Source organism: Uranotaenia lowii, chromosome 2 (genome assembly GCF_029784155.1).
Source record: "Uranotaenia lowii strain MFRU-FL chromosome 2, ASM2978415v1, whole genome shotgun sequence".
Lineage (NCBI taxonomy): Eukaryota > Metazoa > Arthropoda > Insecta > Diptera > Culicidae > Uranotaenia > Uranotaenia lowii.
This window is the reverse complement of record NC_073692.1, coordinates 251,086,630-251,108,211: the sequence shown is the minus strand read 5'-3', so window position 1 is coordinate 251,108,211 and position 21,582 is coordinate 251,086,630. Positions and strand designations below refer to the sequence as shown.

Here is a 21,582-nt window from a genome sequence, read left to right as displayed (position 1 = left end):
TATTCATTAGTACAACTTTCAGACATACTTTGTGTTACTTCGCACATAACCAATGAGTTTATTATGATGTTTGATTTTCTCGTGGCATTGCAGAAAATCCTCTCGAAAATCAAATTTCACTGTCGATAATGCTTTGAACGATTGCGGTAACATACGGTTCCTGTTATCAGACCAGTAGGTTTTCATCTGCTTAACACTAAACGTACCGGAGGGGGTCGAATCATATTTTTTTAACTTCAAATGACTACAACTCCTATGATAATTGTTTTTTTTCGCAATTTTTTCTTCATGACTATTTTTATTCCCAAAACGCACGAATTTTTTTTTCATTTAAACATTTTTTTAAGTTTGTAGATTTCGAAAAACGATATATCGCCGGCGGTCAAATGACTTCTTACACTTTTTCCGCTAGAGCTTGTAACCAACGGGCTGATTTACTGCTCAGTGGAGCAAGAACCCCCCCTCTAAAGCCTCAGTTTTAAATCGCATTAAAAATGATAACTCAAGTCATAAAAAACGCTACTGCGAATCGTTATTCCAACTAACGCAAGTAATAGGTCGTAAAAATCGTTACTCGAAGTCGGATTAAATGGTTTAAATCGGATATGATAAAAGGTCCGCCATGTTTGCAGATTTTGAAGACAATTTCGTTCATTTTATTCTCCCGCGTGGGTCAAGTTAGAGAACAGCTTTGTAGTTCTCTCTGCAACCAGCTGTGCAACCAGATTGCTGAAAATCAGATGATGTATTTGCAAGAATTGTCCAATCACAGAAGCAGCAAATATTGTCGCTGGCAACGGTTCGCATGCGTTGACAGAGAAAAACTTGTGCTCTCTTGCATTCTTTCAATATGTATCAATACAGAGTCGAATATCGTCCAATTCGTATAATCTTATCGCTTTAGCTAGAAGTTATTTATTTATTTACAAAGTATTGTGTCTCACGACATAACTTGACGAACATAATTCCTAAAATTCACTCGGTCCATAGCAACCGTTCTCCAATTTCTCTGGCCCCCCACGTTTACCAGATCACGCTCCACTTGGTCTAACCACCTCGCTCGTCTTGTTCCTACCGGATTCGTAGCGAACACCTGTTTTGCAGAACAGTCGTCCGGCATTCTCGCAACATGTCCGACCAGCCTTCATCATCTTCTGGATACTGGGTTTGCCGTAGAGTCGCGCGAGCTCGTGGTTCATCCTTCGCCTTCACACTCCGTTCTCCTGTACGCTGCCAAAGATGGTTCTTCACACTCGTTGCTCGAATACTCCGAGTGTACGCAGGCCCTCCTCGAGCAATATCCATGTCTCGTGCTCGTAGAGAACAACCGGTCTAATGAGCGTCATATACAGGTTACACTTCGTGCGAGGGCTAAGTCTTCTCGACCGCAGTTGCTTGTGGAGTCCATAGTAGGCACGACTTCCGCTGATAATTCGCCGCCGTATCTCACGGTTGGTGTCATTATCTGCGGTCATCAGTGTGCCGAGATCGACAAAGTCTTCGACTATCTCCAGCTCGTCGCCGTCGACTGTGATCTTGTTAATGCTGGACAAGCGGGTTCGGTCGGTCTCGGATCCGCAGGCCAGCATATACTTCGTCTTGGACGTATTAATCATCAACCCAATCCTTCCTGCTTTGCGTTTCAGTTTGCGGTAGCTCCTCCACCGCCGCAGATGATCTGCCGACTATATCAATGTCATCGGCAAAGCAGATAGATAAGTTGACTAGATCTGTTGAAAATCGTGCCCCGCATTTCGCCCACCGCTCGTCGAATAACACCTTCTAGCGCCACGTTGAACATCATGCAGGATAGACTATCTAGAAGTTGAAAATGTGTATGTATATTACCTCCGCTTTGGTAGGTGAATGCTGTTTTTTTTTGTGTTTTATAAGATGATTCTATAATGTATATGAGACGTATAACAAAGTTGTTGAGAAATATACCTACAAAAATGTTTGCTGGGTTGTTTGTAAAATGAAAGTTCACATGATCCGTTACATTATCATTTTTTTAAATTGTAAAAAGTGAAAAATAACGCCAAAAACAGTCAAAATCGAACGGTATGTTAACATTAGGTACACATGCCAAATTAGGAACACCCACCCTACCGATTATTTTTTGTCGAGAAATCAGAATTTTTGTCGGACTTCTGCTGGATTCCCGGGCATAAAGGAATAAAAGGTAATAAGGAAGCAGATAGAGAAGCTGCCAAAGGCAGAAACGGCCGTATCTGGAGCAAGTTTATTTCGAAAATGGACATACAACGACATATTTATCCACCATCTGGCTAGCTAAGGAAACACTGTTGTTCAACGAGAGACAGCTTTTCTGTAGTAAAGTAAAAGGTTCAGTAAGTGTGTATGAGGATCGGACACATCGTAGAGAACAGCAAATCTTGTCACGTTTAAAAACTGGTCACACGAAACTTACTCACCTCCACTATCTTGACTCGAGTTTCCGTACCCGTCCAACATGTGAAATATGTGAAACAAGCCTGACTGTTGAACATATTCTCGTGTGCTGTCCGCAGTTTCAGAGCTACCGAGAAAACCTGGATTTATCGACGTCTATCCGAGAAATTTTAAGCAACGACAGAGAAGTTGAAGATAAAATTTTAAATTTTCTGAAAATGAGTACCAGAGACTACCAGAGACGAATCAACTGAAAAAGTTAAAAGTCTCTCTAATTACACAAAAAAAAAATCGGAGACTTTTATGCCATGTTCATAAGAAATCTTAAAATCGTTCTCCCAGTCTTTGTTATTAAAAAAAAAAAACAAAAAAAAAAGTTGCATATGGTTTTGTTTTTTATTTTTCGGCTATTTGAGTGCTCACAGAAAAAGCCATTTTTCCGAATTAAATGAAATAATTCAATTTCTAAACAAAATTATTCGCTGAGCATATTCATCATAAAACTTTATCCTGCTCGGAAAGAAAAACATACTGTCTTACTAACGGACTTAGAAATGCTTGTGGTCATCTGTAGCCTAGCGATTTTTTGATAACTCTCCCGATCCGCTTTCATGGATTTGAATTTAAAAAAGGTAGGTAATTAGAAAGGTTTTGTTTTTATTTTTTTATTTTTTTTTCTTTCGCCAGGAATTTACCACTTCGTGACTTTCTTCCCTAAAACTCGAGTTGAATAATTAGGAAAAAATTAATCTGTGCAACTGCAAAAAAGTGGAAGGAATATTTATTTAAGTTACTGACAAATTATTCTTTGATAATTTTTATGGACCAGTATTTAATAATGATTTACAATCAATCGTAAAACAAGTAATATAAATTCAATTCCAGAAATGCTTCGTGGGCCGCACATTATTTTATGAATTTCAAATTAAATATTTTGATTGAAGTTAAAAATTTGGAGCATTGATTAAACAGAAAAAAATGTTCGGTTCAATATATAATTTACTTGAATCAAGGAAAATTGGATATTGTTTCAATGATTTTTGTATCAAAGATGTATTTTTTTTTATTTCTATGGTAGGTACTTCTTTTCGCTGCGTGTAAGTCATTTGGCATCAACATTAAAATTTCCATCTTTCCTATTTCCATTAAACCCCCCTTAGGTGATAGTGTAAAAAGCCGACACTTTAAGGGCTTTGAGGTACCCCTAAATCAAGTCCGGTTGAGCTGAAATTTTGCACACTTCAGTTTTTAGGGGCCAATCAACAAAACGTACATATATGGTCGTTATTCAAAATTGGATCATGACATTTTTCCCACCAATCCCAAAAGTTTCCTTTTTCCATCAAGAAAAAAATTAAAAAATCATAAACTTCCATTTTGACTCGAATGACAATTGTTAAAGGGTCTTTAATAGATATTAATAATAATAACAATAAACTATCATCTTGTACAGAAATTTTACTTACAAGTTAAAAGTTTGAAATCTGCAGTAAATCCGAAAAAAATACTTTTCACAAATTTTTTTCTTGTAAAGATAGCCCTGTTTATAACCATTTATTTCATGTTTTGAGAAGAAAACTGCAACACTTTATTAATAAATGAAATGTTTGCAATGTTTTTTCTATAAGTAAAATAGGTAATATAAAAATAAAAAGTGTATTTTCAATCATTGAATTCTCTACTAGTTCCACCGATTTCCCCGCTAATTTCAAATGGAAATGGTTCCGCTTATCATAAAAAATAATCACAAAAATGGGGTGCTAAATGCTTTCTATAGGGCTTCAGCAACTTCTAAACCCATCATAATGTATAGGACAATCTTGGATTGTGGCTTGTTACAACTGTGTTTCAAAGACAGCGAACCATTTTATCCAATCTACAACGTGTCAGGTTCAAAAAACTGTTTTTTTTTCAAAAGATTGTTTTTCCTCTGGATGATGTGATAGGACTTTGACATATTGTTGAAGACATCAAATCCCTCATTATTAAAACAAAAAAGTTAGCATTTTTATCTCGCTATTGGTGGCCCCTCGGCGAAAATTTTGATACTACACGGAAAAAACTTTTCACATGAACGCTACGTGAAAATGTACATGGATTTTTGCCACCATGAAAATCACGTGGAACCTACGTGAACTTCAGGTAGCAAACAGAGATCACACAGCAAGCAGAATTCACGTAATTTTCATATGCGTTGTATGTGAAGATAACGTAGATCGAATGTGAAAAGGGATTCGTTCTGCTACATGCGATTTACATAGATTTCATTGAAATAAGAATGTAGGATTTTTTTTTCGTATCATTTAATTAAAAAATATTTTATTTTTAAGGATTTTTATTATGCCACATAATTTACAAAACAATGTGCAATTTTTTCACTTTCACAACTACACTATTTACACTTTTCATTTAGTTGACACAATAACATTGTCCAAAAAATGACATTTCCCGAAATTGATGTGCCTCCATAGCGGTTATCTGAAGTTGCAGCTGACCCGATTCCACATTCTGTTTAAATAGAAGAAATAGAAAAGGTTGTAAATAACAATCAAACAGCTAAATTCTTTATACTTACAAAAAACAGCTTCAAAATGTCTCTATTTGCCTGTAACAACTGTGCTAGAACTTGGAACCACGCCATTTTGAGTCGCTATTCTTTTACAGAGATTTAACGTGAATGACCCATTAAGAGCTACGTGAACATCACATAGAATGCACCCATTCCGTCTATACTTGGCGGATCATTGGATTTTCACGTAAATCGAATGTGTCTTCATTTTGACAGAATATAATTATGTGAGTTTCACGTAAGGATCAAGTGTTTTTTTATTGACCTCTAAGTGATTCACGTAAGTCAAGCAAAAATTCACGTAACGAGCGCCTACGTGAAAATCCAGGTGAATTTAACGTTTCCTTTTCGGATGAGTGTAGAATATGCTGTAAAACTGAACAATGTTGCTGAAGACATCAAATGTCTATCTCTGGGCGCTATTAATTTAAACCGCTAGATTGATGTTCTGCACCACTGTGCACTGATAATATCCACCAGAGTGCCTCCAGCTACGGGTGGATGCATTTTGAGAAAAAGTAGGCAAGGGGTACCAAAAGTTTCTCATTGGTGGGGGGTGGAGACGGAGCGCTTTTTGACAGCGAATTGTTCGCCTACCATGCCTACGATTACGATTGTCTGTCACAAGATGGACGATTCCGTGCATTGGTATAAGAACACACCTAAAGCTTTACACGCCTTGATATCCATCACCATGCATCATGAAATTATCGTTTTATATGAACAGGAATTATGTTCGTCAAGTTATGTCGTGAGACGGAATACTATGTAAATAAAAAAATAATAAATAAATAATGAACAGGGGCTTGCTAGAACTCTCAAAAGGAGATTTTCAAGAAAAATGGACTTTTTCCCAAAAACTCATTGCGCAGAACAGAGATTAGTTCATAAGATCTCAAATTTGGCAGAAATACTTGAAAATGCATAAGGAGTAACACATATGAGTCCGGCTTTGATCTGCGAAAAAAGCCGAAAAGTGAACTAGTCTAATGTACATAATTAGTTGAAACTTTTCCACAAAAAATCCACGTTTTACTTAACTTTTGTATGGTAGCCCCACTTTCTAAGAGGGAGAGGAGTTTCAAAGAAACCATTGCAAATTTCTCCATGCGTTCACGTCATTCTGTTCAGTAGTTTCCGAGTCTTTTAAATGCGTGACATACATACAAGACAAGCATTTACATATTACATTGTTACGATTGTTCAACAAATAACTGAGGTTTATATTTTATCTCTTCTACCTAAGAACCATTTTTTCTCGATTAATCCAGAATAGTTCTTCATAGCTCCTAGACCTAACTGTCCATAATTTTAGGATTAGATCCTTGTCCAGCTCTCTGGCGTTTTAACATTGTGCTAGCAATAGCTTTTGACAACTGCTTGTTAAAAAGTATTAGTATAGATTGTTAGATTAACAAATGTTCAAATAATGAATGGCTTTGTCTTTTGTATGCCAATTTTAGTGAATCCCGTCTAAAGGTGCGGTTGGGTTTGAGAGGAAGTCGTAGATTAGCATTTCTTTTAAATCTGTAAATCCGAAGTTAGTTTTTTAAACAATTTTTTATCTTTCAGGTAACATCGCCAGTTCAGATGGCGGATTATATCAATGATCCAGCAGTGGCCGTGGCTGCAGCGTATTCCAACCTGAACCCAATGTATACCACATCGCCATATGTTTCTTCAGAAAATATGTACATGACACCCCCCGCGCATTCATCCAACTTCTACTCGGTGTCCGATAATCTCTTTCACCAGTACAGGCTGCAGGGTGTCAGTGGATACTATCCAGATTATCCGTCGGGACCAGCGCCCTACATCACAGCGAATGGATTCATACCGTACGACAGTTACGGAGTAGGCAAGGATGAAAGATGGCAGGACAATGGGAAATGCATGTCGAACGATGTCATCAACCGCGACTATGATGGGGTCATAATCCATAAAAACGTCAAACAATCTCCTCCATTAGCTGAGATTGCAGCACCAATTGGAACGCCCTCACCGGTCGGCGCTTCCGGTCTCAATACGTTACATATCAAACAAGGTTCTACCAATGGTCTCGGCACCCACAATATGGCTAAAAATCCTAGCACAAATCGAAGTCGCGAAGGAGACGAACTAACCACGGCAACCGTTCCCAAAGAAGAAGCTTCTTCACCACAGCACTTCGAACCGAGAAGGCAAACAGTTCTCATGTGGGGTACGTCTCAAAGCAGAAGAATGCAATGCAACAACTCCATTTACAATAACACAAACAAAAACTCCAATAATGTAACAGACAATGTCACCACCAATATTGAGTCTCCTACTAATTCATCCTCCACTTCTAATGAGTCTTACTGCTATGAAATGGATTTGAAAGTCGAACCTAGTCGAATTATTGTATTAAATTCAAACGAAGAAAACGTATCTTCTTCACTCAAATGGAATGGTTTGGGCAAGGTAATCGTTCTGGTGCTCTAACATAATGCATTTGTACTACACCCAGCACAAGATATCGTTACGATGAAGCAACCTCATCTTTGTAGCATCATCGGGCAACGTTTGTTTTCGATTGATTTCAAAGTTTAACCTACACTTATGTTCGATTATTATCCAAACTCTAATAGTTATTGTTAAACCTGTTAAAATAATCACTCCGATGTGGCACAGTTGTTGAGAAAATACGTTTTTCACATATTTGAATGTAAACATTAACAAAAAAAAATGAAAAAAGCACTTCAATGTTCTGAAACACAGCACTTCTATTGATATAAGTTTTTTTCCAAACGCAGGATCATGGCAAAAAGAGCAACGAAGCAGTCCAACCATCCCAGGACATCCCGAGCAATAAAATTGAGGATCCAACCGAACCCGGAAGCTCCAAGCGATATTCACACGGCAGTCCGCTGTTATCGTTTTCTGAAGTGACCAACACGCTACTTAACCAATGATTACAATCTATCAAATTCTTAGCTACTTCGCAATAACTATATTATGAATAATAAACTATAAATCAATTAGAGGTTGATTTATTTCATTTAAGTACAACTATCACATCCAACTTATCCTTGTTTGAAAAACGGAAAGCACTAGAAAGCTTTCTGATTCTGAATATACGTCGTCGTGAATTATTCTACTCAACTTGAAACCGCTAATCCAAAATTTAGATTTTTTTTTATTTACGAATGGTTTTATTAAGGCATTTTACTTACAAAGTTTTTATGTGCCGGTTGTATTTTTCCTAACTTTGGGTTAGTAAGGGGGGAGGGGGGGGGGGGGGGAGGAGTAATCGTCGCGGAAAGGGAATTAACTGGGGTCACTTTCAAGAACATCCGTTCAAAATGTAGAGCTCAGAGCTAAAATTGAGATTACAGATTCCGAATTCACAATTCAGATTCAGATTCAAAATTCAGAATTCAGAGTTCAGATTCAGAATTCAGATTCAGAATTCAGATTCAGAATTCAGATTCAGAATTCAGATTCAGAATTCAGATTCAGAATTCAGATTCAGAATTCAGATTCAGAATTCAGATTCAGAATTCCGAATTCAGAATTCAGAATTCAGATTCAGAATTCAGAATTCAGCTTCAGAATTCAGATTCAGAATTCAGATTTAGAATACAGATTCAGAATTCAGATTCAGAATTCAGATTCAGAATTCAGATTCAGAATTCAGATTCAGAATTCAGATTCAGAATTCAGATTCAGAATTCAGATTCAGAATTCAGATTCAGAATTCAGATTCAGATTCAGAATTCAGATTCAGAATTCAGATTCAGAATTCAGATTCAGATTTCAGATTCAGAATTCAGATTCAGAATTCAGATTCAGAATTCAGATTCAGAATTCAGATTCAGAATTCAGATTCAGAATTCAGATTCAGAATTCAGATTCAGAATTCAGATTCAGAATTCAGATTCAGAATTCAGATTCAGAATTCAGATTCAGAATTCAGATTCAGAATTCAGAATTCAGAATTCAGAATTCAGAATTCAGAATTCAGAATTCAGAATTCAGAATTCAGATTCAGAATTCAGATTCAGAATTCAGATTCAGAATTCAGATTCAGAATTCAGATTCAGAATTCAGATTCAGAATTCAGATTCAGAATTCAGATTCAGAATTCAGATTCAGAATTCAGATTCAGAATTCAGATTCAGAATTCAGATTCAGAATTCAGATTCAGAATTCAGATTCAGAATTCAGATTCAGAATTCAGATTCAGAATTCAGATTCAGAATTCAGATTCAGATTTTAAGATGAGTTAACCACCGTTTCTTTGATTTTTTATCAAATTTAGTATCCATATTTCGTTTTTTCACATTTTGCTAACATTTTATTTTGTTGTTATTCAGATTTCCATATTTAAATTCAAAATTAGACTTTGGATTCAGAATTTAAATTGGAATTTCAATGACCCAAGAATTCGGTGGAATGTGAAAATAATGTGAGGCGCTTAGAGTCGGAAGAATGTAAGTGATTTTTTATCAAGTGCAAGTAACATTGTTGGGGTCAGAAGGGTGCAAGTGATTTTTTTTTCACAGAAATAGTTTAGCTGTTTCACCAGAAATGAACTATGGTTTTTCTTTCAGAATTATTCTTTTCAAACAAATAAGAGTCAACCAATCCAAAATTTTACAAAAAAAGTGGTTTGGTAATTTGGAAATTCAAAAAAAAACTATGAGGCCTGTTTTCTAGAAATTGGCATTTGGTCACTTACATTCCTCTGATTCTAAGCTTCTCATGTCAATCAACATGTTCCAATTGTTAAGAGAGAACGAGGAGATTTGATTCCATTCTGCAGTTTACATCATCATATATTCAAAATTATGACTTGCAGTAATTTGTATTTTCTGACATCCTGTAATTTCAAGTTTATATGCTCCAAAATCAGAATGGTATTTGATACTGTAGATGAATTAGAAGCATTTCGTGGATCGAAAAAAGTGATACTATATTTAAAAGAAGAAAGAAAAAATCAAACAAACTCGAAAGATAAAAGGTCCCTTGACTATTTTCGGACAGATTAAAAGTATTAGAAACAGAAAATTAAAAAAAGTGTATCTGTCATAGCATACTTTAAGGCGAAAATGAGAGTTGATATGAGAGTTTCCCATTACAGTGTATCCACGATTTTGTCACCCCCATGATTCATTTTTGGGTGACAAATTAGGGACAGTGACAATATCGGGTAATTTTTCAAAAGCATTTTTTTTAATAATCCTGAAAGAATAATAAAAAAAATAATAAGTAAGTAAGTATAAGGTTTAAATATATTTTTTTTATAAATTGAATCAAATATGGTGATAAAATCGGGTAAAAAAAGGTGACAAAATCGGGGGTAGACAAAATTGGGAGCAGACATAATCGATGCGTGATAAAATCGGGGATTCACTATACTTTAAAAATTTGGCATTATGAAGTTCATATTTATTATACTTTGACGATGAACACATGGGAAAATATAACTTTCTCATGTAGGAAATATTTGAAAGGGATAAAAAAGATCTCCAAGACACACTTTGTAAAATTTTTCAAACAAAGTTCAATAACTCAAAGAATAAGTTGGTTTGAATTTTGTGAGCTAACAGCATAGTTGTTTTGCTTAACTTGGCGGCTTAGAAATCAATTCATCACAGGGATCAAATCTTTTCACTCTATCTTATTGTTGTTGTGTTATATTCTGCCCAGTCGCTGTAGACAGACATATTTTCTTTTCGCTTGTTGCTTGAATCTGAGTTCGTGCATGTTTTTGATCATTTGTTGCTGTTGCAAATACAACAGCTTCGCTAGTTTACTAGTTCAATCAGGCTTATCCATCGAGTTGCGTTTTTACAATTATCCTAATATTTTTGTAGCAACCGCTCAAACAACTAAACATGACATCCCAACAAATTTTTATTTTTATTTTTAGAGTTATATGATGCTAGGGAATAGAATAAATGACAAGACATGAATCTTTGAAATGACAAGATGTTTTTATTAAGACTCAGTCCGAACATCCATACTAGGTATCTTATTAAATAATTAAATTGGACAGCTTTCAATAAAACAAATAAAATGACAAATATTTTCAATTACTCAATGAAGCTATGCGGGCTAGCAACCCAATGAAAGCTTGATCTCACCGGGAAGAGCAGCGTATCTTGACCCTACAATTTTAAAAAAAAACAACATTGTTGTGATCTTGAAGCTTTAGCCAAACACAAATAGAAAAATATAATTTTGTCGAAAAATTCGTTCAGTCGCGTTCGAGTCCCGTACCTGTAGTAAGATATATGAATGGGCAAACAGTTTAATTAGATCGAACCATCCACAAACAGCAGCGACGTCGTCGATTCGGAAGATCTTGTACGATTCGGCAAACAGCAGCATTTGTTAGCAAAGCGCTACCCAAAATGAACTCCCTGCGTTGACCAGTCTCTGTGGTCTTATTTATTATCATATTTACCATTTGCTCCAATTAGCACGTTTCATGTGTGAATTTCCAATAAAATTCTTGTTTGATTTGGGAATCTTCATTTCTCGCCAAATACCTTTACCAGCCTTATTTAATCGCGAAAAGCTGTTTTGCAAATTTCAGTCTGTTAACGGTGGTTTCGGTATCGGTGGTGCTTTCGGAAAAAACGATTCCTGGATTTATTACTTCCTGCCCTAGCTGAGCTTCAACAAGCGTTTGTAGAAACGGTCATGTAAATGATCCTGAACTAGAGGTGATTTCAAACATTTCGATTATCTACCGATGGATTGAGGTGCGGAACTAATTTTGAAAGGTGTCATGCGAAGCAATCATATGTTTTATGGTACAATCTCCGACAAACTTGAGGCATCCAAAACTCCAGTGTGGATTAGTTGAAACATAAGAAATATTAAAAAATCTAAAATTTAGTGATATCTTTGGTTGAGGGAATCTTTGTAACGCTCACACTGAGGACCGATAACGAGCACAACGTGTTTACGAAAATTACCTCTTCAAAAGTGTGTATCTTAAACCGGAAATTTGAATTTCTCCCATCAGTTCCCCGTCCCCGTGCAGTTCCTGTTTGTTGGCGATTTACCTGGGATACCGAAACGGGTTGCAGATCCAGCTTCATCAACTATTGTCCTTAGTTCAAAACAACTATCAAGTGGTAAGTTTTAGGGAAAAAAAAAACATGTTAAAAACTATGTTAAAAACGATGAACAATTCCACACATGAAATGTCTAATTCCTTATCAATTTTTTTAATAGCAAGGGTCGGAATCTCGACTCGGAACTTAGATTGGAATCTCATCTCAGGTCCAGAATTTTGATATTTTTTTGTTTTCTTAAAAGGGGAGTAGGGTCTAACACTTTCATGAAATAGATTTTTTTTTATTTTTTATTTTCTTATTGTAAAACATTTCAAGAATGTTGTGCCAAACTTTCAAGTCAATCGAAGCAAAACTGTAGAAATTGTAGGCCTTTATCTCATCTTATCTAATACTGCAAGAATTCTAGAGAAGAAACTTCAAACGCGTTTTTCTCGAAAGCACATTTTTAAAGTCAGTGGACATCGTCATTTGAAAACTACTTCGCCGATTCTTTTCAAATTTGGAACATATTTTCTACATATAAAATACCAAACCCCAACGATTTTCTTTTCTTTTTTTTACTTTGGGGAGATTTTACAGATAAAAAATGGCGAATTTTTTCGTGAAAAATCGTAGTTTTTACTTCAAACAGCCACAAAAATTTCATAAAATTTCTTTTAAGTTAAATAAAATCGTTGGAGTCCAGAAAAACATCTATTAAAAATATTTTGCTCTGATTTTTTGACTTCAGATGATTCTGTGCTGAGATACAGTGTCCACCGCAAATCCTGTATTCTAAAAGGCATCCTCGAAAGGGCTCCGTCACCGGCTCATTTTTTAATATTTTTCTACGAAAAAATTACTAAATGTTCTTTTAACAATGCTTTGTATAATGCAAAAAATTTGAATACATTTGTTTGAACGATAGCTCTAAAAAAATTCGGGAAAATTGTGTTTTTTTTACCCGTTAGACCAGGCATGTCAAACTCGTTTAAGTGTGCGGGCCGCATTAAAAATCTTTCATTTCCAAAAATAATATTATTTCCTCTCGTAGCTAAAAAAAATCTTTTTAATATTTTGTGGCAGGAAAGCCAGTGTACTTCTGTGTAGTAGGGAATTTTGTGATAATTTAATACGGGGATACGCGGGCCGCATGTGGCCCGCGAACCCCCAGTTTGATATGCCTGCGTTAGACCCTACTTCCCCCTTAAGAAGTTGACATCAGATCCATTAAAAAAAAATTAAAAATGACTATGGCTTTTCGAATCGTTTTATCTGATTTTAAATTTATTGGTAATCAAAAATTCATTTTCAGTCTCCAGCTTTCGAATATTATCTAGTTTGGAATGCGTAATCTTCATTTTGGTTAAACTTTGAGACACGATACGAAACCAAATAATATAAAGTTAAAACCAATATGAACTTAATTTAAAATTCAGCCTAACAGTTTAAACGTAAAATTGAGTATTCCAATTTCGGAACATGAAAAAAGAAATCGTTCAAAAACAGTATTGATACAGTGAGCGAAATAAGAATAGCACCACTATGTGTTTTGCTTGTTAAAATATGAATGTTTGAAAACCACCAAAATTTTCTTGTATATATTGTTTTGAACTGTTTAACGGATAAATCAAGCATAAGTTTAATTTTTTTTTTTGGACGTTGCAATTGGCGTTGAGGACCAAAACTATGGAAAAAGGGTGCGAAATAAGAATAGAACCACTAGTGTTTTTCAACAAAATCAAGATTATTTCTAAAATTTTACTGTGTAAAAGTGAATAATCATGCTTCTACGAATTATTTGAATAGATAACTGCATTTTAAGAAGTTTTGTAGAATTCCAAAGATTTTTAAATGTTTTAAAATGGTGTTTAAAGAGATGCTCTTCTAGAACTAAGGAATTTGATATTTGAGCTGTAATTCTTTACCAAACTTCTTACTTTCTTCATTCAAAAGACGTGAAATGATGAATCAAACATTTTCGGTTTATTTTAAATCAGGTTGGAATTCATAAACTTAAATTTTCTTCAGTAAACAACACTTTTTCTAGTTTCAAGTCATAGATGGCAGCACTATCTTGCCGTCAAAACCAAATTAAGTCTCAATATTGATTGTTCAGGTTTATTTAGGCCCATATGCATTATTTCGAGGTAGTTTTCCAACACAGTTTTGTTGGAGTTCACGCTGCAGAAAGATTTGCAAAAAAATCACAAGCACAAGAATATACTACCGTCGAAATTCCTGCTCATCTAAACTTCCGATTCAATTTCAAATCATACCAATAATACTGCTTGTTGTCTGGTTTATCAAGCTCCATCGAAAAGTACAAAATTATTCTGTTATCGGTCCAAGAAATTCACTTTTTTCGGTCCTTGATGAAATTCTTATTTTTTGATATTGTGATCTTGGAATTTCCAAGGCGGTCACACGGTAAAAAGTACTTATTTCTTGACCAAAATCATCCAGCACACCTGAATTAATCCCAGATATTCGAAAATGGGCATCAATTCAGTTTAATTGTAAGATAGTGCTGCCATCTATGACTTGAAACTAGAAAAATAGCGTTTGGCTATTTAAAAACATTAGTATTTTTGAATTTGAAGCCTGTTTTTTTAATCAAATTCAGCCTCAAATCTATGATTCGTCAATTTGCATTATACAAATGAATGATAATGAAGAAATAAAGCAGTTTTATAAAGTATTATAGCTCAAGTATCAAATTCCTAAACGCTAGAGGAGCATCTCTTAAAACCCCATTTTAAAACCTTTTTATAATATTTGAAATTATAGAAAACTTCTTAAAATATTGTTATCTATTCAAATAATTTGTAGAAGCATTATTATTACACGGTAAATTTTTAGAAATAATCTTGTTTTTGTTGAAAAACACTAGTGGTTCTATTCTTATTTCGCGCCCTTTTTCCATAGTTTTGGTCCTCAACGCCAATTGCAACGTCCAAAAAAAGTAAACTTATGCATGATTTATCCGTTAAACAATTCAAAACAATTTGTGGAAGAAAATTTTGGTGATTTTCAAACATTCTTATTTTAACAAGCAAAACACATAGTGGTGCTATTCTTATTTCGCTCACTGTATATTAATTTTATATTTTATAGAAGTATTCGCACACTTAACTCAAACATTCTGAGTGAAATTTGAAATACTTGATAAACAGGTCCATATTAAGAATTTCAAATAGAATTGATTTCTTTTGGAATTCAATGTACTTTTCACTACAAATGGAACGGAGGTGGTCGTAGAATACTTTTGATTACGGATTTTTACCTTATTTTGGAATGGTGAGCGAATTTCTTCTCAAATTCTGAAATTGAAAAGTCATGACATCCATTTTTCAATCTAATGTTTTTACCTTTTAACCCCTGATTAACTTTTATTATAACAAACAAATTTTTTTTTACAAAAATCTTTAAGGTTGAGGAAATTTTGTTGCCAAAATTTGCATATTTACAGGCGCTGAAGAACAACATTTTCAGTACTCTTCCGGTAGTAGTTTTTAAACATTTCAACTTTTTTTTTCCTAGATTTTAAAACATATATCATAGCTATAGTTTTATATTTTATGTTTTATGTTAAATTTATTCCACAAATAACTGAGATATTACAACTTATACAAACATTAAACTAGGTACATCTTTATCGATGTTTTGCCGGTTTTTGTCAACCTCACATTTAGACGGGATTAATCTTTATCACTTCAACCTAACTTTGAATCATATTTTACTCAAAAAAATCAAACCTGATTGGTTGTTACTCTTAGACCTTAATGTCAATTGGTATTTATGAAGCTACCAAAATTATAATCTACAAAAAAATAGCTAAATTTCCAGAATTTTCATGTTTATTTAGTTTCTCTAGGCTGAAGCTTTTGTGAACTGCTTGTCAAACAGCTGCTATTAGTATGGATTGTAAGATTTATATGTTTTGAAACATTCCGCCCAAAACAATAACTTAAAATAATGATTAGCTTTGGATTGAAGCCGATCATAATAAACCCCGTCTAAAGGCGGGGTTGTGTTTAAGACGGTTAATTAAATACAAAAATACCGTCAACTGGGGCATCATGCAAAATTTTTCAACTTCAATGGCCTCGAAAAACATAATGTTCACCGATAATCATACCACTTCATACATTAAAAGTTTTAAGGTTGATGGGACATCAAATTGATGTACTCAGAAAAATTATTGTTTTCACCAGTTATTTTTAAATTGGCAAAAACATGCGATTTTCACCCAACTGAGAAAAAGGGATAAGTTGTAACAGACTTTGTTTCAATTAAAAATCAAATGAAAACCTTTGAAAATTTATAGTTTTTTATGTATTTGAGATGCCCTAAGGCATAAAGTATCAATTGCAGTAATTTTTGGTTTTGTTCAAAAAAAAAATTCACATTTTTTCTGTCAAAAATTTTTTTAAAGTTAAAGCATAAGGGTGCTGCATACATTGAGGGGTAAAAAATACTACAAAAAATTCTACTTATTTAATTTATTTAAGCCGCCGACCGGGGCCTAGAGGATAGCGTTCAAGTCTTCTAAGTCAGAGGTTATGAGTTCAAGACTTGGTACTCTTTCTGTGGTTTGGTGGTGTTAGCATTAGTAAAATGCTAGCCATTATATCCTTGAAAGATGTACGCTTAGTCTTAAGTAGAATTTAGATCTCTTCAAAGAAACATGAAGTTTCACTGAGATCCTATATGTGTGTGTTCGTTTCGTTTTAAAAGAAATACCTAACTATTAATTAATGTACCAGCTGAAATCATGAAAATTAACGTTTGTGTAGATGAAATTAACAAACGTGTGACGCAAAACAATCATATTCCAGAATACGAAAACGAGATTGAAAAGGTGAAATTTTGATTTTCATTTTGATGCAACCAGCCAAGACTGGTAGCTGAAATATAAGAATATTCATTTAAAAAAATCTGGTGATTCTATGAAAAATATTTTTACACCGACAGTGATGGCTATACAAAGTTTGTGGGTGCTATCATTAAGCCAACCCTCATACTGGGTAAAGTTTTTTAAGGCATCGAAAAAATGTAAATCTCGATTTTTTAAATTTTCTATTAGGATCAAAAACTTTGAAAAACTATCTCACGATGTGAGAAACTATTGTTGTACCACTTATTTTTACGTTCATGAACACTTAACACCAAGTTTAATACCCTGGTTTGGTTTGGGGTCCAAATAAGTCCCAAACGAATTAAGTAGGACCTATTTTCGACATGGGTCAAATCGCTATTAAAACAAGATTTTTTGGGTCTTCGAGCTTGCAAACTAGTTTTATCATAACTTTGAACGTGCTTATAGCTGTTAAATTCATCATAGCTATGCAGAAAACCTCTTGAAAGATGACTCCAAAAATGGCACGTCTTCCTGGCTTGGCTCGGCTCAACTGTGAAAAATCAAAAATTTATTTGCAATTTTTTATCCCTTATCAGCTTATTTAAATGGAATGATACGATTAGGATGATAGGAACGAGATTTATGAGTGAAATATCGAAAAACTTTGCAAGTGGTCCAAAATAGGCTTCCGGTTCAAAATAAGTCCGTTACCCGCGCAAGTTTTAAGAAAAAATATCATTGCAGTGCAAAATTGAACAAGCATCCAGACAGCTCCTGGGGTACGGTCGATTTTGAGACTAAATAACTGTTTGTACTATGAAATGTGAAATCATTTCCCAAGATTTCATAATAAAATAAGAATTCCAATTTCAACGGAGGAACTGCCAGAATTCTTCAAAAGCTACATAAAAACTGTTTTTCGGTCAAATCTTTGACTTTTTGACACTTGACGACAAACTTGCATTACTTCAACTACAGATGATATTATATATTTATTTTATTTCTTAATTATAGACTCATTACAACAAAAGTTCGCGCTCGGCGTTTTATTGAAGTCCTTACAAAGATTAAAACATAAATTGAATATTTAATAGACGTAGATGGTATGCTAAATATTATTCCATTTTTATGTTTTCAGCCAAACATTTCGTTGATGCCTGAATATGACCCCAAAACTACCGATAACCGAGTTTGGAAAATGGCAAGCTCGAGCTGTTCTGCTAATATTTCTGTGCAAAATTCCGTCATCTTGGTTTATGGCTTGTTTGATATTCACAGCCCCGGCACCCAAACACGGTAAACAGTTTGGCTGGCTTAAACTGCGCTAATTGGATTAGTAGTAATCAATTTCTTCTATATCATTCCAGGAGAGTTTTTCTGCAAACCGCCCGTCCCCATCAATGTTATTAATAGAACCGAGTGGATAAAAGTATCACACCCGCTGAAGGAGGAAATCAACGATGAGGAGTTCGCTATCGATTATTGCAACGTGTTTGAAGATGCTTTGGAGCACAGTCTGCAGGTCAGTGCAGGGAAATTTGGTTCGGTTTTTTTAGATTAAGTATCGTATTAAGTATCGGGGGAGCATTGATCGATTTTTTAATTCATTTTCGTATATTTTTGAAGGGATTGCTTTTTTGTAATACTAAAAAGTTTTAAAACACTTACTGAGGTAAGGAGTATAAAGCATGATCATTGATAGCTGAATATTCAAGCGACATTGAGGCTATAACTAAATCTTTGTTACAAAACCAGATTTCATGTTTGGGGATAACTTTGATCACTCTTGTTTAAACGTATCTCAAATCTTTAAAATTATTGTTTTGATGGCAATTAGCACAGAAGGCTTAAAACATCAGTTATTTTTTCTTTGAACTCAATTGAATTTTTCAACGTATTCTTTCAAAAACAAAAATACTCGAAACATGAACACTGTTACTGCATACATTTAGGGGCAAAAATTATAAACATTTCTCAATATTTTTTGGCCTCAAAAACAAATGAAATTTTACCTTCATGCAATTCCCTAGGTTCTCCCACTGTTCCCATGTTCTTTTTCTTTATTCAAACTTAGCCATTCGATACGGTTTTAGCCATTTTTCTTTACAGGCTTTTTCATAGAAAATGTCCGTTTTTTTTGAATATCCAAAAATAATCATAGAATGATTATAAAAATAAATCTTAAACTATACCCATACATAGGGAAAAAATTAAACTTTCATATGAAATAACCAATTTGCTTCTTAATGCTTTCATTTTATTAGGAGAGGTGTTTGTTTGTGAGTCTTCGAAAAAAACAGATATTTTAAAACTTGGAAACTACATTTTAAGTAATATAAAAAAATCTCCAACAACAAACCAAATTTAGCCTAATTGAAACTCAATTTAAAGGCTTTCAAACGTAGAAAACAGTTTTCAGATATGTAATTTAATTTCAGACTTAGTTAATGATGATTATCTGCAAATATTTCGTGTTGATCAAAGTTATCCCGGTGATCAAAGTTCTCCCAGTTTATGGTATATACTTTCACTGTTATCTGTAGAACAGTTTACATTATTTTCACAAACGTTTGACCGATTCATATAAAAAAAACGGTGCACACAAAAGATGGATCATTTTTGGTCCTTTCTCCCTCAAGAAGAGAAATGAGCGTGTATGATAAATATTTTTCTTCTATGGCGACCGTCAAAAGAAGACTCAACAATATTCAACGTGATGCTTTATCAGTTTCGATTTTTCAACACAACTTACTTAAACATACATAGATTCTTCGTTCTATTTTGAATTTTAGTGAAATTATTTTTTCTGTTTACATATCTGCTAAGTTTTGAATTTCAATTGGATCTGGAACAAATTTTGCACGTATAGTGTCGTTCTAATTTCATTAATAACTATTTTGTTTTTTTTTTGTAGAGTTTATATTTTGCGCAGCTATTATTTCGAACACCAACAATATTTTTCTCCAAATCCTTCAACTAATGGCAATGCACAATCATTCAAAAACTAATCCATTATTCTTCTTCTTCTTTTCACAAAAACGTTCATATTTTTTTTGAAAATGACTGAAATTGACATGACTTTAACATTTTGCCATTAGAATCGATGGGGAATTCGAACAGTATTGTAAATAAATAGTAGGCCTTGGATCATTTTTTCTTTCATAGGTGAAATTAAAATTAAAACAAATTAAAACACAACAACAACAACAACATAGGTGAAAGTAAATATTAAAGGACTTGAACCAATGCAAATTTATTTTCCTTCCCATTTTACTCCTCAGTTCTACAAAGACCCTGAATTCAAACCGTGGATTCAACCGAAAAATGGAACTAAAATAGTACCGTGCGAAACGTTCGAGCACCATGCTGATTATAACTCGGTTATAACACAGTTTGATTTGGTGTGTTCAAGGTAAGATAAGAAAGTGATATTGGGGCTTATTCTGCGACTCGAGTGACGTTACTCACGAAATTTCACTACTTCGTCCTGACTCCAGAGAATGCTTCAGCAAAGAAATTTGTTTATCGATGAGCTCTGAAGGCCAATAACAGCTAATCCGAACGAAAATTTCGTGGCTAGAGAGGCTATCTATTAAGTCCAACAAAAAGATTTGAAATTTCATAAGTGACGTCACCCGTGACGCAAAATTAATGTTACACTCTGGAAATGTAAAATACCTAATTACGGCGTGTTCGTAAATTGATTTTTTCTATCGAAGTGATTTATTTTATTGATGCTGGCGTTCGTAAATAATAAACAAACGTATGCAAAAGCATTGGAAAGTGATTTGACATCTACCAAAATAATCGATCGACTGATGCATTCCCCAAAAAAATCAATTTACGAACACGCCGTAAATCAGTCATAAATATAATAATAAAAAGTTTGCAATAAACCTAGTGAATGGGTATATTTTACAATACTGGTTTAACAAATTTTTTCTAAAGATGTATGACTCTCATAGGAAATGCGAAAATCCCTGAAAGTAATTTCTGAATTTCATCGCAAGCCTTTCGGTAATAAATTATTTCAACGGGTATCAACATTGTTCATGTCATTGAAGTAATTTTACAACAAATATTTCTGAACAAACTAGACTTTATTATTTGCAAAAGGTTTCAGAATTTTTTCTTTCTTTTAAGAGACATTCTAGTGGCGACAACCCAATTCTTTCATCTCTTTGGAGTGCTGCTCGGAGGTATCATCACAACCAAACTGATGGAGAGTATAAGCCCTCGCAACACCATGTTATTGGGTGAGTTAAGCTATACGAAATCTTTCATAAATATGACAAAAGATTTAACGTAATTTTTTATTTCAGGTATGTACGCTCAAATCATATGTGGCTGCACTACAGGGTTGGTAAATGTGTTCGAATTGCATATGATGTTTCGCTGTCTAAGCGCGATATGCTGCGGCCTGATGTACACGGCAGGTGGAGTGATCAGTAAGTTCGTTTTATTTGATTCAACTCAAAAATTTTAAGGGTAAGATAATTTTACTTTTAGTGGCCGACATAACGGGAGGAAAGTATAAAACAGCAACAATTTGCTTCTTCGAGCAGTTCTGGTCTATAGGAGTTATTCTTCTACCCGGAGTAGCATCGTTCTGGAGCAACTGGTCTCATCTATACCTGGCAATATCCCTGCCAACTTTTATACTTATAATACTGCACAGGTTATATCAATAAGCTAAACCATTT

General features: G+C 34.3%; 2 protein-coding genes across 4 annotated transcripts in view; both read left to right on the top strand.

Annotated features, from left to right (window-relative positions):
- LOC129746469 (aryl hydrocarbon receptor) overlaps nucleotides 1-7,985 on the top strand; it is an 83,175-nt gene extending 75,190 nt beyond the window's left edge. Inside the window, exons 10-11 of one of the 2 annotated variants that reach the window (XM_055740124.1) lie at nucleotides 6,554-7,181; nucleotides 7,756-7,985. In XM_055740124.1, the coding sequence (XP_055596099.1) occupies nucleotides 6,554-7,181; nucleotides 7,756-7,814 (687 nt within the window). In that variant the 3' untranslated portion in view covers nucleotides 7,815-7,985. Of the gene's footprint in view, nucleotides 1-6,553; nucleotides 7,424-7,755 lie in introns of both variants that reach the window. The other variant, XM_055740123.1, reaches the window with a different exon arrangement.
- A 3,554-nt stretch (nucleotides 7,986-11,539) lies between these two features.
- Nucleotides 11,540-21,582, top strand: part of LOC129740957 (organic cation transporter protein) — a 26,518-nt gene continuing 16,475 nt past the window's right edge. The window contains exons 1-8 of one of the 2 annotated variants that reach the window (XM_055732621.1): nucleotides 11,540-11,676; nucleotides 11,982-12,093; nucleotides 18,018-18,175; nucleotides 18,247-18,401; nucleotides 20,161-20,291; nucleotides 21,023-21,135; nucleotides 21,202-21,327; nucleotides 21,389-21,557. In XM_055732621.1, coding sequence (XP_055588596.1) covers nucleotides 18,043-18,175; nucleotides 18,247-18,401; nucleotides 20,161-20,291; nucleotides 21,023-21,135; nucleotides 21,202-21,327; nucleotides 21,389-21,557 — 827 coding nt within the window. In that variant the 5' untranslated portion in view covers nucleotides 11,540-11,676; nucleotides 11,982-12,093; nucleotides 18,018-18,042. Of the gene's footprint in view, nucleotides 11,716-11,981; nucleotides 12,094-18,017; nucleotides 18,176-18,246; nucleotides 18,402-20,160; nucleotides 20,292-21,022; nucleotides 21,136-21,201; nucleotides 21,328-21,388; nucleotides 21,558-21,582 lie in introns of both variants that reach the window. The other variant, XM_055732622.1, reaches the window with a different exon arrangement.